General features: G+C 29.4%; 1 protein-coding gene across 3 annotated transcripts in view; it reads right to left on the reverse strand.

The window, feature by feature from the left end:
- LOC107614869 (TMV resistance protein N-like) overlaps nt 1-16,586 on the reverse strand; it is a 33,456-nt gene extending 16,870 nt beyond the window's left edge. The window contains exons 1-7 of one of the 3 annotated variants that reach the window (XM_088499994.1): nt 15,980-16,586; nt 14,105-15,215; nt 13,682-13,984; nt 10,679-12,127; nt 9,946-10,005; nt 9,392-9,470; nt 8,509-9,172 (exon numbers count right to left, since the gene is read on the reverse strand). In XM_088499994.1, the coding sequence (XP_088356120.1) occupies nt 9,438-9,470; nt 9,946-10,005; nt 10,679-12,127; nt 13,682-13,984; nt 14,105-15,215; nt 15,980-16,464 (3,441 nt within the window). In that variant the 5' untranslated portion in view covers nt 16,465-16,586 and the 3' untranslated portion in view covers nt 8,509-9,172; nt 9,392-9,437. Of the gene's footprint in view, nt 1-4,571; nt 4,657-4,775; nt 5,874-8,508; nt 9,173-9,391; nt 9,471-9,945; nt 10,006-10,678; nt 12,128-13,681; nt 13,985-14,104; nt 15,216-15,979 lie in introns of those variants that run through there. The other 2 variants (XM_088499993.1, XM_088499995.1) reach the window with 2 other exon arrangements.
- Between the last annotated feature and the right edge of the window lie 3,682 nt (nt 16,587-20,268).

Genomic DNA, 20,268 nt, shown 5'->3' on the forward strand with positions numbered 1-20,268 from the left:
TTTAAACTTTAAAACCCACCCACTTCATTGGTGGTTACTATGACTTTGCTTTACTTTCGTAACTTCACGTAACAGATACAGTTTTTTAAATTCCTTGTTCTATGGGACATTCACACGCATTAGTGAATCCCAAATCAAAAAGGACGCTGCCAGCTGAATTCTCCATCTCGTCTTCATTAGTGAAGACCATCACCACCTTCCAGCACTCTCTCATTTTGCATTGATGAAAGGTATCATTATTTTCCACACATGTGTTTATGTAATTTGTTAAGAAATATCATGTTCAACATTTTTAATTATATTTTAATTTAAACATAAAAACACTCTACTGATTTAATTAGAACAAGGTTGATCTTATTTAATTTTATTAATAAAGTTGTTGCAAATAAAGTACTTTCTACGTAAGTAGTTTGAGCAAAAAAGCAAAAAAAAATCTGGAGTTTAAGAGAAAAGATGTAGTTAATATGGTCATAAAAATTCTGTTGTTATTTATCAATTATAACACATGATAGTATGATATTTTATTCAAAATATTTTTAAAACACATCCAAAATCAGGCTAACTTTAAATATTTAAATTTAAACGTTAATAATACAATTAATCTTTTGATTTTTTATTCGATCAAATGAATATAATATTTATTATTTAAATTATCAGTTAAATTTTTTTCGATACTTATTAGTTTTCAAAATTATTATAATCAACAATTAATTTAAAATTGTGTTGTTATTTTTCAATTATAACACATCTGATAGTATGATATTTTATACAAAATATTTTTAAAACACATCTAAAATCAGTCAACTTTAATAATACAATATAAATGTTTTTTTTTGTGACTATACAATATAAATGTTAATAATACAATTATGAATGGTCGAATATAATTATATACATAAACTAAAATATTTTCAATTGTAGTTTCTTTTTCAATTGTAACACATCTAAAATATTAAATTATACAAAAAATATTTTTAAAACACATCCAAAATCATAAATCTAAAATTTAAATTTAAACATTAAAAAATAATTGTAACACATCTAAAATTATAAAGTTATACAGAAAATATAAAATCATAAATCTAAAATCTAAATTTAAACATTAAAAAATAATTGTAACACATCTAAAATTATGAAGTTATATAGAAAATATTTTTAAAACACATCCAAAATCATAAATCTAAAATCTAAATTTAAACATTAAAAAATAATTGTAACACATCTAAAATTATGAAGTTATACAGAAAATATTTTTAAAACACATCCAAAATCATAAATCTAAAATTTAAATTTAAACATTAAAAAGACAGCGTTGTAAATGAGCGCCGAAAAGGAGGAAGGCAGCGTTGAGGATGAGCGTGGAAGAGGAAGGTGGCATGGATGAACGACAGCAGAGGATGACTACTCGATGTGCACCTCTGAGTTTTCCATGTGCGCCTCTGGATTTTTGACATGGCGCAAACGTGATTTCTCTCCTTCTTTGAGTGTTTTGTACGAGTTTAATTAATAATTTGATAGTTTAAGGTTTATTTTATAATTTTAAAATCAAAATTTTAAATTTTGAATAATTTGATTTTTAGATATGTATTTAAATTATAATATATTAATAATTAAATATATTAAATCTCAAACAGAAATTTAAAATTTAAATTTAAAATTTCAGTTTTTTTAGATTATATTTTGAATGTGTATTTAATTTTAAAAAGACAGTAAATCTATTCATAATTTTTAGTTGTGTTTGTTTTAATTTTTTTTAATTATTATAATAAAAGGGTGAATGTTGTACTATTTTTAAAGGATACCTAGTTGAACCGTTAATGAAATATAGGTGTACAATACATAAATTTTAATGTACAACACAAAAATCTTGATACATAACACTGTCTGTACAACACACAAATTTTTGAAAGACTGTATATTCAAAGCATTAACTCACCCAACAAACAAAATATATTCATAGCAAAATTTGTGTACTATGTATAAAATTTGTTGTGCTATGTACAAAAATTTGTGTACTATATGCAAATATTTATGTGTTATATGCAAAAATTTGTATACTATATCAATGAAAAAATATGCACAACACATAAAATTTGGTGTATAACACAAAAATCTTAATGCATAACACATAAATTTTGATATGCACAACACATTAATTCATCCAACTAACAAAATACATCCGCAGCAAAGATTTCTGTATAATGTATAAAAATTTGTGTGCTAAATACAAAAATTAGTATATTTTATCGATAAATTTATTATGTGTAAAATTTTGTGTTTTATATTTCAAAACTTTGTGTGCAGTAGAAAGCAAGAAACTGAGAAATAGTACGGGGCTTGTATTTTTTTTACTGGATTATTTACACCAACTTAATTGAACTTAATTACAAAAATATTAGGAAAATAAATCTTTTCATTTTTTTCGATTCTTTTATAAATTAAAGTATAATTTTTTATTATTTAATATCTTTTCTCACATGTTTTTTTTGTTCCACTTAAAGAATATTGTTCATACCCTGACCCAATAAATAGGGCCCAGGATCCAAGCAAAGAAGCCCAACCCAAAGGGGTTGGCCCTCTCCCAGTACCGGCCTTCATCCCCCGAAGTCGGTACTGAACACGACCTGCTCCAAAGAAGTCGGATACGAGGGTTAGCTGGCAGATAACACTCATTCGAATGAGTAACCGCCCCTAGAAACTCTCTAACCACTTCATAGAGCCATATCTTAACTTCCCTAAGATATGGGAACGGTTATCCACCTAAAAAGGTGGCACTACTTCAGCGGTGGTTATTGGTTCACCACTATAAATACCCTGACATCCCTCAGGTATCACTAAGTCCCAATACATTCTCAACTTGCTCACACTCTCGCTAACTTAGGCATTGGAGTGTCTTTGCAGGTACCACCCCCATCCTTCCACACGCACGAGTCGGACGGAGGAACACCGAGTTTCAGGTTCACTCGATAGTCGCCTCCCTCACGCGTTTGGGCCAACCAACGTCATCCGGCCCACTAATCTCTGCCGTAACAAATATATAATAAAAAATTATACTTTAATTTACAAAAAAAATGAAAGAAAAGATTAAGAGAATTTATTTTCGTACATATAGCTAGCATCACTCAAAAGTGAGGTGAAAAATTTTCCTAAGTGAACTCTACCCTTAGTTATTAAAGGCAATTGTAATTATAACATTATTGTGTTGGAATTATATACGCAATGGTTTCCACATGCAATTTGAAGGCCATGAACTGTATTAAAGTTAAAGCCATGAACTGTGACTAGTTGCAATAATTGTAATAAATTCAAGTTAATTGTATGGATATAGCCTGTGATAATATATCACGAAAGTCAAGTATTCGCAATTACGACGGTCATAACCATGATGATATTTATAAATAATGCAGCTGCAATTTAAACTCTAATAATAGAATCCATCCAAATTAGCTACACTATCTTTAGAAATATAATTGGGAGAAAAATAGAAAATAACAAATAGAAAGAGAGAATGGTATCTTTAGAAATATAATTGGAAAGAACTGATTAAAAAAAAACTGGGAAGGACCCATTTTGATGGCATTGAACTATTGAAGGCACTGGAAGCTCTTATTTGGCATTCAAGTGTATGTACCCAACTTCAGCAATAATAATGATGTGCATTGCTATATCTTTTTATAATGTATAAAAGTTTATACTAATTTTTTTCACAATAAATTTAAGCTATTTTTGTTTTGTAACTTGACAAATGATGAAAATCAATCAATTACCTTTAGTAAAATATTTTTAAAAAATTAAAATAAAAAACTCTTATAAAAAAACATACATTCAAAGTGTTATAATAATAATAATTATAAAAAATTTCAGTTAGAAATATTCAAATTCTACCATTTATATATATTAAGACTCTTACTATTCTTTATTTCTTAATCTCTCATACAACTTATCAAAAATTTATTCAAATAAGTTTAAATTTTAGCAGATCTTCTTATTCAATACATTCAAATATATCATGATTATGAAGTTAATTAAAAATTTAATATAATATTTTTTTATGTTTTTCATTCTCATTCATTATTTTTTTTTAATTATTTACAAACAAAAAGAAAATCTCATGAAAAGATAGAATATAGCAATTAAAACAAATCTAAAAATAAAAACAAAAAATAAAAATATAGCTTTGTATAATTCTAATATAAATAATTTATGTCTTTTATAAAAATAAATAAATTCAAAATCTTAGAACAATATGTTCTATAAAATATTTTTTATATAACACTGATTAAAATATACTATATATTATAAATAATTTATCTCTTTGTGCATCGCGCGAGTTTAACTCTAACTTCTGTTACTAATACTATGTTAATAAAAAGAAGAGAAAAGAAAAAACTCCAATAACAACAAAATGGTAGAAGGAATATATATATATATATATATATATATATAAAGAAGATACTAACATGATACAATATTAGCTAAGAATATGCAGTCTTAGGTTATTAATAAAAGGAATATAATCAAAATATGTAGCTTCAAACTGAAATTGCTCATAAGAACTAATTGCAAATGGACTACACATTGTACCCCAATTTGATCTCCGCGCTAATAAGAGAGCCTCCATCAAATTGAATGTGCAAAAATTGTTCCAGTTTTTTCCTGTTCATTTTTTTGTTTTAAAGAGGAAAATATTATTAGCATATCTTGGCTAAAGCATGCATAAATTAAACTAAACTGATTAACACTCCGTTATAGTAACCAATTAATTAAAAGATTACCTCAAGTTTTCTACTGATTCAACTTCCATTAAGCTATGCTTAAATTTCTTTGCTGGAGGAACTAGTTCTTCCCCTTCATCATCAGATTCGAACCCCTTTTCTTTATGTGGAGATGCAATGGCTTCTAACTCAAAAACATCCCTGCTTCTCTTGAATCTGCACCTTCTTGATTCCTCCTCCATATTTGGGTATATCCAACGGATGCCGCACGCTTTTATCGCCACTTGCTCCTTGTTTGGTAGCCGAGCTAAGAACTTAACTTCCAGATTTGCATTCTTGTCATCATCATCATCAATGGCCTTTCTTCCTCTAACTATTTCCATTATCTCCTTACAGCATTGAAAATCATACCACAATAGCACATGATCCGACAAAAGATTCATCTGAAATCCAATGGAAACACAGTTTCTCCACCTCAGTGAGGACGAACTTGCTTTATGGATCCTCTGACCCCAACTTGTTTCCAAGTAACATTCAAAGCCAAAACTCATTTCAATGTCACCCTTATCACATGGTTGTATCCGAGGAACAACCAAGTAGAAAATGAAACCAGAGAAATTGGAACTTAGTGGCAATTGAATGCTGATGGAATTTTGTGAAGAGCAATGATGGAACAAGTCATCAAGTTTACTTCCTCTAATTGGCAAGAAATAACAAACCTTGCCAACACTGACGTCATGCTCACTAAGAAAAAGATCACCGTCATCAACAATGAATTCTTCATTTCTGTTTTCTTCTAATCTTGATGATAGTTGTTGTGCTTCAGCCCTAACAATGGCATCCTTCAAAATGGTAAAGCATGACTCTTCCTCCAACTTCACACAGTTCAGGAATGCAAATGTAGTACCCTGCTGTCTTTTTAATTGTTCTCTCGAACTTGACACTGTCCTCAAAGATCTGCAGTCCCAGGCCTTAAAAGCTTGAAGGGAAGGTGGAAGCTCTGGTACAAGTTGTAACCTTTCACAGTGACGAATAAAAAGAAGTTTGAGCCGAGGAAGATTCTTAATGCTTTCTGGAAAGGTCATGATATTAGTGTCATGAATGGTTATCAACAACAATGATGATAACAAAGAGATGTTGTCTGGGAGTTCAGTTAAACTTTGACATCTCTTGTCCTATTCAACCATATTTTGATAAAATAAATAAATAAAAATGAGAGAAACTTGTCAGATAAGTTTAGAAAAATCTGAATAGAATTAGATATCAGTATGTTTAATCTTATATTATTAGCAAGATACTCACTTATAAATAAAGTGTTGTTAGTTCTATTGAGAGATTATTATATATATTTTTTGTGACTAATTATTATGTTCTTTTGAAATATATTCAATGTGAATATGAAGTCTTGTAGATAAAAAAATATATATTCACTTAAAAATTGCAATAATTTTCTGATCATGGCATACTAAAAAAATTCCTAGTTCACTATGGGTAATAATTGGTAGTATGAACATAATTTCATCATTTTCACCGTAATAAATGAATCCAAAATTAGTTTTTTTTTCCCTCTGAATATATACTTATTGTAAATAAATGTCAACATATCATCACCAGTACTTTAATTTAGTTTTTTACCGAAGCTCCCATAGAACAAAAGCCTCTTAACATTTAAGGTGGATTAAAAGAAAGACAAGCCAATAACCATATCAATATATAGCATTTTATGCCAGCCCCATATCCACACCTAACAACAACGCAATAGTTAGATGACAAGAAATAAAACCCCCAAAATGAGTACCATTTAAGTTTCTCATTAACACTGCATATGTTGCAACACTAAAAATATGTTGCAACACTAAAAACGAACCACCACATACACAATAATTTAACTGGAAAATATTATTCTGATTTTGGAGTGAGTTTTCTTGTTCTCTTTTCTTCAGTGTCTGTTCTCCACCACTGTTATAGAATTGACAATAAATTAATCGTGGTGATTGCAGATACTGTAGCTAAGCATTGTGGTTGTTATAGTATAATGTTTTTCTTGTAATTTGAATTGGAATATATACTGCAACCTATTATAGCATGTTTGAAGGTATGATACAATTATATTGCAAGCAAATTATGTAAATTTCTATCACACTTAATTTCAGTCTGATAACAATTATCAGCAATATTGCAACTACAATAATTATAACTGTAGACCATAATTTAAAATTAACTTAGCTATAATGTGAAAATTAAACTGTTCGAGAAAAAACAGCAATATCATCAAATAATATAAGTAAAAGCTTAGTTTACATAATGAGGCAACTTACTAATAATCTTTGGAGCCATTTGCCAATATAGAAAGCAAAACAATATACAAAAAATCTTCGGAGCCATTTGATAATATCCGAATCCCAACAATATGCATCCACTCTTTCTCCAATTCTCTAAGACAACAATATAAATTTTTCATTATCCAACTGTCGTAAATATACACATTTAATAGATTTTTATTATGATACAATAATTAACCACACAAACAAACGATGTCAACTATAGGACTGCATTATAAAATTAAACTGATACTCTTAATTGGTCTTAAAAAATTTTTAGTCATCTATAATATTCTCTGTGATTTATATTTATTGTTAAAGTGAAAATACTCCCAATACAATAAAAAATGTTAATATGTTCATTTATATATAATTAGACAAGAGTATGGAGAACTTTAATATCATACAACATTAAAATTAAATCCTTTAACTTATTTTGATATTAAAAAGGATGAATATTACAAAGTGCCACACTTTTGAAAGATATATTTATAAAAGTGAAGCAGAGAAGCTTGGTCAACCTTTACAGAGTAAGAAACTATGAAGAACTATTTAAGAAAAGGAAAGTACGTGAAAGTTGTGCTGAAAAAAATGAGGAAAAAAATAAAAAGAAAATAACGAGATATTAATGAAGGGATTATCGATGGCTTGGTATGCAAGGCAAGCATGAAAAACAGAACAAGAAGGAATGTGATCTCTAAATATTGGAGCTTTGAGTATTGTATCAAATTGTTCACTAATGGATCCACACCCTTTTATCACTACTTCCTCTTTATCCACTGTTTGAGCAGCGAACTCAAACATAAGGAAAGGATTGCAAGTGGTTTCCCTCTTTGTCTCTTTGATTGCTTCCATTATCTTGTTGGAATATTCTCCCCATCATCCAATACTATCATATGATCTGACACCATTTTGAATACAACCATCATGTGTGGTCTATTGTGAGAAGTTGTTATCCATTCTCATTTGTTGCAACCCTTTTCCATGTTGCATTCACATCCAAATATCATATGCTTATTCCAATGGTTGCTATATTGGTATTGTGAACAGTAGCATGCAGACAACAAGGCAAGAAGAAAGCTTCTGATTTGGAGGAACTTCAACAATGATCGAAGCTTCTGTAGAGTAGTAGTGAGGAACCAATTATTAAGTATGCTCTCTTTACTAGGTAAATGGTAGAAGGAGATATTATCATTTTTTTCTTCATTATTCGGATATCCATCATTATTTGCAATAATTTCTATGCTAGATTTCAAGTCTCTCAAAATGATTTCATATGCATGATCATCCAACTTTGGGAAGTTATGGAAACTAATGAATGCCTTGTCTTTTCTGGGTGGTTTACTGATTAAACTTGAGACTGTCTCCACAGATTTGCAGTTGTTTACACAAAAGAACATGATAGACGGGGGAAGTGGAGTAGGTATGTATTAAAGCATTTTACAGATTAAAAGAGTTATGAGCTTCTGAAGATTCCCAATGCTTTCTTGCAAACTTGTAATGACATCACAATTCTGTAATGATAATATTTGTAATAATGGTAAGACATGAATGTTGTCTGAAAGTTTAGAGAACTTTACATTACAATAAAGTTAATTCCTTGGCAGACAAGAAGGCAGGGGTGTATATGTCGTGTTCATGTTTTGGCTCCTTGAGTACCATTGTGTTGGCAAAGTTTTGAGGAATCTTCTCAAGAGAGTAAATGATGTTAAAACCGAATCATTCAAGACTTTTGAGATGCATAATGGTTACCACACCTACGTCGCAAACAAGTTAAGTATTGTATTGAAATAATGACATCCTGAATGATATAACATTTATTTATACGGTCTCCCTTCATGACTCAATTATCATCAAAACCCGTCTTCTAATAATAGATAATATCTTATTATGAATATAAAACAAAGCATGAAAGTGGCAAAAACAATATGCAAATTAAACTGCACTGCCAAATTGACAGGGAAAATTGAACAACGATAAAATGAGCAAAAATAAGTAATGATGTGTTCTCAGAGAAAGTGTGCTATAAAGTGACCAAATAGACCACTATTATAACAATAATGAACTAAAGGAAGTACAACTGTTCCCCACAGAAGCTTTCGTGTTGGATGGAGTTGTCATATGATATGTTCTTCTCTGTAAAAGGCAGAAAAAATAAGTTAAAAGAAAGAAACACATATATATGAGTTGAGCCAGCATCCACTGCTATACTTTCTTTAATTTCTTTTCTCTTCTTTATTTTTTTGATAATCACAAACCAACTCAATTAAAGAGAAAAAAGGAACAAGTACACAAGAAAAAAAGGAAAGATATTGCATAACACTTAGTCTGCAAAAGAAATGAGAGTTACTGTACCTTAATTTAACAGAAAGATATTATTCTGTTTTGGAGTGATATTTCTCTATATCTCTTCCTCGGTATTTGCTTTATAACACTGTTATAAAATCGATAACATAAAAATTAATTGTGGTGATTTTAGATATTATAGCTTTTACAATAACACGCATTGTGGTTTATGTCGTATAATTTTCTTTTTCTTGCAATTTGAATTTGAATATATTTGAAGCCTATTGCAACTCTATTTATAATATTTTGAAGTTATGATACATATACCATTACATACAGTAACATAGCACGGTTTCAATATGATAATCACCAAATTAACAATAACATTCGGTTTTGTTAGAAAACTAACTTTCTACCAGCTAATAATCAATCAATAAAGTAAAAAAAAAAAAAGGTAAAAAAGAAATAAAAAAAAAAACTAAAATATTGATTGATTGTTGCGACTACAATTATAATGATAATAGCAGAAACAAACTCAATTATAATATGAATAGTAAGCTGCTCAAGAAAGTAATTTCATCAAGTATAATCAAAAGCTTAGCTAACATAATTGGGCAACTTACCAGTAATCTTTGAAACCACGACGTAAATCCACTCTTTCTCTGATTCTCTGTTCTCTGACTCTGCGACAAGAATATAATTTCTCATGATGCCCCACATTTGATACATTATTACTACGACACCATAATTAACCATACAAACAAGGACGATATAAACAACATACTATGGTATAAAATTGACAACACATCATGAACAAAAACATCAATATGCGAAAATGTTTTATTTCAAATTTTTGTCTATTCATAAATAGTATAATTTTTGCAAAGTGATGTATTAGTTTGGTAGCTTTGACGTTTTTGAGGTCTAAAGATTTTTTTGTTAGTAATAAATCATTATTATCATTTGTGTGATTTAAATTTGTTGAGAAAGTGAAACACTTGATGTGCAACAACAAATGTTAAGATGTCCATTTATAATAAGTAAAGAGCATAGTAAACCTTGATTTTTTTACAAGATATATATGATATATCTATAAAATTGAAGCAAAGAAGCTTTGTGTAAGAGAAACAATAAAAAATTATAGCTAGGTTGTACAGAAGAAATAAAAAGAAAATTCAAGCAAGTAGATAATTCACCAACTCTGTGTTTTCGTTTACTACCATTATATATATACCAAAATCAATTTTGAACGATTTAATTTTTGTTGTGGATCTCTAGACTAAACAATAATAATTGAGAATACAACAATAATGTGTGAAAACTACTGACATTAGTATTAGAATTTAGAAGCATTACCTCGACGTCATGAGTGGCATCTGGACTAATCTCTCCTTGATGATTGACATGGACATGCATCCAACGGATCCCACACCCCTTTATTACTACTTCCTCATTATTATCTCGTGTTTGAGCAAAGAACTTAAATTGAAGGAAAGGATTACAAGTGGTGCCTTTCTTTCTCTCTTTGATTGCTTCCGTTATCTTGTTGCAACCCTCTCCATCATACCATACTACCTTATGATCTGATACCATTTCGAATGGAATCTTATTGACGGGATAAAAACCAGTCAAGAGTGTTCTAGTGGCAGAAGTTGCGATCCATTCCCACTTGTTGCAACCCTTTCCCAAATAGCATTCCCATCCAAATATCACTTCTTTCTCGGAAAGGTTGCAATATTGGTATTGAGAAATCAAGATGCAGCCAACAAGACAAGAAGAAATCTTGTGATCTGGAGCAACTTCAACAATGATCGAAGCTTCTCTCGAGTAGTAGTCAGGGAACCACTCATTAATTATGCTCTCTTTTCTTGGTAAATAGTAGAAGAATCTATGCGGATATCCATCATTATTTGCCACAGGTTCTATCCTGGATTTCAAGTCTTTCAAAACTGCTTCATATGCATCATCATCCAACTTTGTGCAGTTATGGAATCCAAACCATGCATGATATTTTCTGGGTGGTTCACTGGTTAGACTTGAGACTGCCTCCAAAGATTTGCAGTTTACTACATTAGAGTATATAATAGATGGGGGAAGTGGAGGAACATATTGAAGCATTTCACAATCAACGATCAGAAGCTTTATGAGCTGTTGAAGATTCTTAATGCTTTTTGGCAAACTTGTAATGACATGACAACTTTCCACGTGTAATAGTTGTAATGATTGTAAGACATGAATGTTGTCTGGGAGTTTAGACAACCTCTTACATTTGTATAAAGTTAATTCCTTGACAGACAAAAAGGCAGGGGTGGGCAATATTCTACTTAAGATGATGCATGTGTCATCTTCATGTTTTATTGGATCCGTGAGTGCAATTCTGGAGGTAAATTTTTTAGGAAGTTTCTGAAGGGAGTAACTGATGTTAAAACCGAACCACTCAAGATTTTTGAGATGCATAATAGTGGATGGCACTTCACTCAAAGCCGTTGATGGTAAATATAACTTGAGTTTGGAATGATGAGTCATAATGGGGATTGAGAACTCTTCCAAATTGGAGCAACCATTGGCCCACAAGCCCCACAGAGAGGGTGAACAATAGTCACTGCAAAGCCTCTTTAGCGATGTGCAATAGTTCACATATAGTTCTTCAATCTTGGGGAGAGAGAAAATAGATGGATGAACATCTTGCAAGCTTTCACAGCCAACGAGTATTATTAATTTGAGATTCGTGGCACCTGCTAAATTTGGGCACTCTATCAAGCGTTTGCAGCCATGGAGGTCAATAAACTCCAAACTTGGTAGATTCTGGCATTCCCAACAAACATGTTAATACATGTACATGGCTAGTTTATTGTCTAATGCGTTACTTTCTCACTTATTGTAATTGGGGAATGCTAGGAAAACAATGATCATCTTGAACAACATGACACTACACTCTAATTTAATGCTATTAATTAAATTTACTTTTTTAATCCTATTAATTCACATTGTTTACACATTGTTCAAAAAAATTGTTGGTTACCTATACTTTTCCATTGTAATTTTATAAATTATTATACATCTAATATCAAATATTAAATGACAATAAGTTTTTCATATTTTTAGAATAATTAACTATATTTTTTGAACAATTTTTTTCTTCTCTTATTCTTACACGTATATAAAAAAGTGTTTCCAGCTAATCAATACAACTAAATATTTTTAGAATAGATATAAAATACATTTAAAATTTAATTTTATTAAAAACATATTGAGCATATGAACTTTTTTAGTTGTCCATTACAATATTAAAATAATACATAATTTATTCGAATCTTGGAATATGGAACTTGATTTGATTAGTATTTAGTATATATATTGTTGGTCAATTCAAATTAAACATCATCTATATACAATTCATAGGAGTGAAAAATCTGTTTGGGCGGAAATTTTTCGAAAATGAAAACCCTTTGATGTGGTTGATTATTACTTTCATCCTTTCTTTTTGATGAAGAAAGCATTGCATGATGACATATAGTAAATTAATATGATGTAGCAAAACAAGAAAATGTTAAATGACAAGAAACTATTTATAATCAATTATGTTCTTTGTTTTAATTTAAAAAATTATGATGGATATATATAAATAATTATTGGGTGTAGTCTAATATTTATCTCTTTTATATCTCATTTAATTTGAATCTAAGTCATGTACTTGATTATCATTTTTTTATTTAATTATTCTGTTGGTCTTTATAGTTTTATTAAATTTTTAATTAGATCTTCATATTTTTTATCCTTTTAATTGAATTTCTACAATATTTTTATTTTTATTATTAAGTTCTTTCTAGTTTATAAAATACTATCTTTTTATAAAATACTCTTTATTCTCTCATCAAAACTTATTTAATTATTCTGTGATATTATAGTTATTTTTTTAATAAAAGTTTATTCTTAATATTTTGAAATATTTTAGTGTGATATTTTAATATTTTCACAAAATAAAGTTTATATAGAAAAAAAATCTCTTGATTAAATGATGAAAACAAGACTTTTTAAAAATAATTAGCACGCGAGAATATTTTACAATATATAAAAATAAATTAATCTTACATAATAGAGTAAGTTTATAAATTATAAATCTTGAAATAAACGTTCCATATATAAAAATAAATTAACCTTGCATAATAGAGTAAGTTTATAAATTATAAATCTTGAAATAAATGCCCCATAATTAATATTATATCAAAACTACTCTAGTTTTTATTCTTTCAAATTTCGCTTTTTATACTAATTAATTTCTATAATATCAATCTTTATTTTAGTATTCGATGAAAGTGAAAAAAAAAACATAAAAGAGAAATGAAAACATGATCCTACCTGAACTGTATCCCAAAGTTTTTGAACATTGCTATCTCGCATGGAAAGCTGAACAAGTTTTTGAGGCCAACAAATAGAGGGAACAAACTTAAGTGGACATTTATTCCATTCAATATACCTCAAGTCATTAGGAAGTTGAAAATTTTCTAAAAGCACTCTGTTCCGTTCAAGATCTATGTTGACATTTCCTCTTAAAGCAAGTAACCTTAATTTTGCCATCTTCCTTAATGCAATGATGATTATACATGGATCTATTGTAATTTGATTCATATCCACAATCATGCTTTCAACTCCATGAATATCCTGCAAAATTGATAAGCATTGGAATACAATGTTAGTACCATGTTGCTGTAAGCAATATTTTGATACATACATGCATAGACTCATCTTGAAGACCAAACCTTTAAATCATAATTTCCTTACTCTTTCATCTTGGAAAATATTGCAGACTTCTTCGGTATTCCACAACCTTGTTTGTTGACCACCATTTTTGCTATATTCTTCATGAATGATTTTCCAACACATTTCCTGTATCAAACTATGCATTTGGATGTATTTATAATCACCATTTGAATAAATACTTATAAGAGACTTGTCCAATAGACTTTTTATTCCTATATCTGCAAAGAAATCACAAGAATTTAATATTCTTGTTATTTCCTCCATTTTATGTCCATGGAAAAAGCATGCAACATCTAAAAGGATGCTTTTTTCAACATCATCTAATGCATTATAACTCAACCTCAACACCTTCTGAATATCTGCATTGGGATACTTCCTTAATTTTTTCAATGCACTATCCCATTCACCTACACTTTTGCCGCGAAGAAATGATCCCAAAATTTTCAAAGCCAATGGAATGCCCTTAGCATAATCTATGACTCTAGCTGTTACCTCACCATACTCTGCTTTGGGATGGGGATCAGAAAAGGCATAATGGCTAAAAAGTTTATAGGAGTCTCCATTACTCATTTGCTTGATTTCATGAATTTGTTCAACTCCTCCACTTGTAAGTACACTCCTGTCCCTTGTTGTCAAAATGACAATGCTACCAGAACATAGGCAAGTACGCAAACCTGGAACCAAATCAGTTGCAATTGGCGAATCAACCACATCATCCAGTACAATCAAAGCCCTCTTCTTCTTGAGTTTACTTTGAGTGCGAGAGTCTAGTACTCCAATATTGGTATTATGAAGATCTTGGTTTAATAATTGGGAGAGAAGTCTGCTGCATATGTCACTGAGACATGGCTTTCCTAATTCTCTTGAATTTGACAAGAAGCAAGAGCCTTCATATTGAGAAGAGTAATTATTGAAGAGAGCCTGAGCAATGGTTGACTTACCAATACCGCCCATACCCCACATTCCAATCACAAGAACCTTCTCCATCTTGAGTCTCATGAAAGATTCAACGCGGGTATAGTTTGTGTTACAAATAAAAGGTCTGTTGAGTCCATCTATGAAGCACTTGTTCTTCAGACAATGTGGCAAAATTGCTTTTACGATGTCACTAATTAGCTTAGCTTCATCATCCCTGGCAAAAGATAACCACAGCATAGATCGAAGTGAAAATGGATAAACATATATAGTTCCTTACAATCCATTATTTAAATTGGAGTATAATAATACTCTACTCTTTAAGTTAGTCAAGTAAATTTGTATATATATCTTGAACAACATACCTGATTTCAATGTTACGATTTCCGAAGATCTTATTATTAGATTTGTAAGTTTTTATATTCTTTTGCCATTGCTATAGCATTGAAGTTGACATTGAGGTGTTTCTTCTTTAGACAAAAAATGATATTTTCACATTAAAGATACTAATTTAAATATTATTATTATTATCCTTGAGAAAGCAATTACAAAATCCTGAAGGTCAAGCTGAGTTCATGAGAATAAACAACAAAACAAACACAACAATAGACTGTATTCAAGTTTAACAAGAAGGTAACAACTAATAACAACAACACAAACAAATAATAGATTAAATATAGTTGATTATTTAGTATTTGTAACTTGAATCCAAAACTATTAAGGAAGAAGAATGTAATTAATTAGTACCTGCGGCTTCAACAATTAATTGAATATATAGATCTATTTCTTTGACCAATAACCTTAATCACTTATTGCCTAAATCTAATATACAATGCTTGTTTGGGCGTGATTAACTCAATAAAAAAAAGATTTTTTTTTTATTTTTTAACTTATTTAACAAAATTTTAATAATAAAAATAAAAATACTAAAAAAATAAAAATATATTTTCTTACAAATTCAGCAAAACAAGGTCATATTACCTGTGATCATCAAAGGTGATTCCAGAAAGATTGGCAGCATGAGTGAGTGCAGTCCTCCATTGTTGCACATGGCAACGATCCTCCGAAGATCTCTCATGCTTATCAAAAGCGCTGCGGTAACTTCCAGTCTGCTTGCGAACATGTGTGGGCTCTATTCCGTAGAACACTGGAATCACTACATTATTGTTATTGTTCTTGCGTTCCATGATCTCCACCAGCTCTTTCAAGCACCACCTAGAGGATGCATAGTTTTCGGAGAAGATAACAAGATACAAGTTTGCGTTTCTGATGGCGTGAAGAAGTTCGTCCCAGATGAGACCTCCTTTGTCCATGCCGTCATCGTCTCTGAATGTTTGGATTTGGTTTTGGCGGAGAGCGGCTTGAAGATGGCTGAGGAATCCTTTGCGCGTGTCTTCCCCTCTGAAGCTGATGAAGACATCGTATCGATGAGTGGGAGGTGCTTGAGAAGAAGAAGAAAGTGACATGTGTGTATGATGGTAATGAGGTGATGAGTGCAGTGGAGTCCAACCATTGGAGAAGAAAAAAGGAGACTTCCAGCGTGCTTTTCAAGAGAAGAGAGTCCTCTAAGCAGAGATTTTCATCATCCAATAATAATTTGCTATACTTTCATCATCTAATAATAATTTGTTACGTGACAAGTTATTATAAAAATAAATAATCATATAAATTTATAATTAATAAATATTTATATTAAATAATTATATTTTTATTTAATTTAATTTATATTAATTATCTAATAAAATTATTTAAATAATAATTAATTAAATAATTATATTAAATAATTAAATTATATTTAATATATTAATAATTATAATAATTAATTATATTTTTTTATATTAAGTAATTTTATAAATTAATGTAATTTTTAATTTTAAATTATATATTGTGTATTATTTTTATATATAATTTTTTTAATTATATTTTTTAACTATAGAGTTTAATTATATTTTTTTTGTATTAAGTAATTTTACAAATTAGTGTAATCTCGAATTATATATTGTATATTATTGTTATATATAAATTTATTTAATATTAATATCTTTTAATAATGAATTATTTTTAAATTTAAATTTTTAAATTATATTATTAAAAAAAATTAATTACATTAATTTCAAGTATTTTAATTAATTAATTAAATGGGATCACAACAAGGACTAAAGTTAATTCCTCCTAATGGAGAAGATAGAGATGTTTTGAGTTTCTATTTACTGTTTATGACACAAAAGCTGATGTGGAGTTATTTTTTATGGCAGGTGAATCATAAATAGAAATTGGGATGACTTCTCTGTCGAAGAGATAGTCTAAGAGGGGAATAATTAATAAGAAAGCAACTCTTTCTTATCTCACGCACTGCAAATGCATGTGAAGTGGTCGAGAAAGTCAGAGGAACCATCCTTTGAATTTCCGCGTTATGATCACGAAGCTACCTCCATCGGGCTCTCACCACTATACTCAAATCAAATGTATGTATGTGTGTCTACTCCATCGTAGCTAATTCTTTGTAACCGTAGTTGCGGGACTTAGTGGGGAGAATAAAGATTATTAAAATGATCGCTGAACAGAGACTTGTATTGATTTTTAAAATTAAAATATTGAATTAATGTTAATTAACTTCTTATTTTTTTTCAATTAAAAATATTGATATTTTAGTATTTTCAGTCAATTAATACTACTGCTTACATAATACTACAATTGTCAAGACTCAAGAGCACAAAGTTGAGAGAAAAGGACCTTTAGCTTATTTCTTTTCCGTGTGGGTCCAAAACAATATACAAAGAAGGAAAGGAGCCTTGAAATTACATTGCTACTCACAAAAGAGGATTGTATAAATGGTTTGGGGTACTATCTCTCACCAAGATAACAGTATGTCAGTATCTTCAAATTGAAATTGCATTTCTGAAAACTTTCTTAGTTAATAATATAACTTTCATTCTGATAAAAATGGAAATATCTGAATAAATAATTATAATTTGAAAATATATTTTAACAAATTTTAGTGAAAGAAAATAAAGCCATATATATTGGCTTATAATGCATCTCTCTTCTTTTTCAACATATATATAACCCGCGTCATAGAAATGATTGTAAACATTTTCAAAAAATTAAATAAGGCAGAACGTTTAGCTGTGTCCTCGTTTTCTCCAACCAGTACATATTTAAAATTAAATGTACTCGTGAAATTAGTTTAGATCTTAAAATTCTCTTAAGAATATTTTTCTTATTCTTTTGGTTTACCAAAAATCTTATGTTAGTATTTTTTTATCATTTTGATCAGCACAATATCAACAAAAAAAATACATAAGCAAATCGTAATAACTCATGTGTGTAATGGTAACATTATTGGTATATTAGTACATTGATTGTGTATACTTTTTTATTTTTTGAACAATTGTTATGTAAAAGTGAATATTTATATTAATTAAATAATAATAAATTTTTTAAAAAATTAACTAAAAATTAAATTTTAAAAAACAAATAGTATTTTTCTGAAGCAAAATAACAATTAGTCTACGTCATCGAAGAAGTTACTGTTAGCATGTGACTATGTGAGTTGCTATCGATACGTATAAAAGATGAGAGAGCAAATGCTTGGGCAGCGATGGAGAAAGACAAAGGAACCGATCCTTTCAATTTGGGTGTCACTTTGTGATCATGAAGCCACGTCTTATTATACCAGTATAGTGAAATCAAATGTGTGTCACTTTGTCTACTAGTATTAGGTGATTTTTTTTCTCAATTGTTAATGATATCTTTGTAACCGTAGTTGGGGAGGGAGAATGAAGATGATGAAAAAGATGAACATGAGTTGTATTGTTTTTGTTATCAAAAGGTACCTACTTATTTTTTAAAATATTTGATAACTATAGCAAAACAGTCATAACTTGTCTTATTTAGTATATATTAATTGTTGTTGTCTATTTTTTTTTTTGTTTCCCTAATATTTTCGCTTATTTTTTACCAAGTCATGGATAATTTAAAATAGACAACCCTTAAAATTGGAGCAAAGAAAAATGGAGTCAATCAACACAACAGTGAAGAACACACAAGGCTGAGGAAAAGGACCTTACCTGTTTGTTTTTCCGTGTGGGTCCAAAACAATGTACAAGGAAGGAGCCTTGAAATTGCATTGTTATATACAAAAGACGATAGTCGAAATGGTTTGACTGATGAAGGCTAATGATGATGAGCCTTCGTCAGAAATGAAATTTTTATGTGTGTCCCATATTTATCAAGCAAGATCATTCTTTCATGTGACATTCAGATTCCATGATACTCTTTTTTATTTGTATTTTATTCAATAAAAACAAATATTTTTTATATCAATTGAATTGGAATATATACTGCAACCTATTATAGCATGTTTGAAGGTATGATACGATTATATTGCAAGAAAATTATGTAAATTTGTATCACACTTAATTTCAGTCTGATAACAATTATCAGCAATATTGCAACTACGATAATTATAACTGTAGACCATAATTTAAAACCAACTTAGCTATAATATAAAAATTAAACTATTCGAGAAAAAACAGCAATATCATCAAATATAAGTAAAAGCTTAGTTTACATAATGAGACAATTTACCCATAATCTTTGGAGCCATTTGACAATATAGAAAGCAAAACAATATATATACCAAAAATCTTTGGAGCCAATTGACAATATCCAAATCCCAACAGTATGCATCCACTCTTTCTCCAATTCTCCAAGACAACAATATAAAATTTTCATTATCCAACTGTCTTAAGAATACACATTTGATAGATTTTTACTATGATACAATAATTAACCACACAAATAAACGATGTCAACTATAGGACTGCATTATAAAATTAAACTGATACTCTTAATTGGTCTTAAAAAATTTAGTCATATATAATAATCTCTGTGATTTATATTTATTGTTAAAGTGCAAATACTTTCGATACAATAACAAATGTTAATATGTTCATTTATATATAATTAGACAAGAATATGGAGAACTTTAATATGATACAACATTAAAATTAAATCCTTTAACTTATTTTGATATTAAAAAGGATGAATATTACAAAATGCCACACTTTTGCAAGACACAACTATAAAAGTGAAGCAAAGAAGCTTGGTTAACCTTTACAGAGTAAGAAACTATGAAGAACTATTTAGGAAAAGGAAAGTATGTGTAAGTTGTGTAGAAAAAAAAAAGGAAAATGAAAATAACGAGATATTAGTAAGAGATTATCGTTGGCTTGGTATGCAAGGCAAGCATGGCAAACAGAATCAGA

This window comes from Arachis ipaensis, chromosome B9 (assembly GCF_059453495.1).
Source record: "Arachis ipaensis isolate K30076 ecotype BB chromosome B9, ASM5945349v1, whole genome shotgun sequence".
Lineage (NCBI taxonomy): Eukaryota > Viridiplantae > Streptophyta > Magnoliopsida > Fabales > Fabaceae > Arachis > Arachis ipaensis.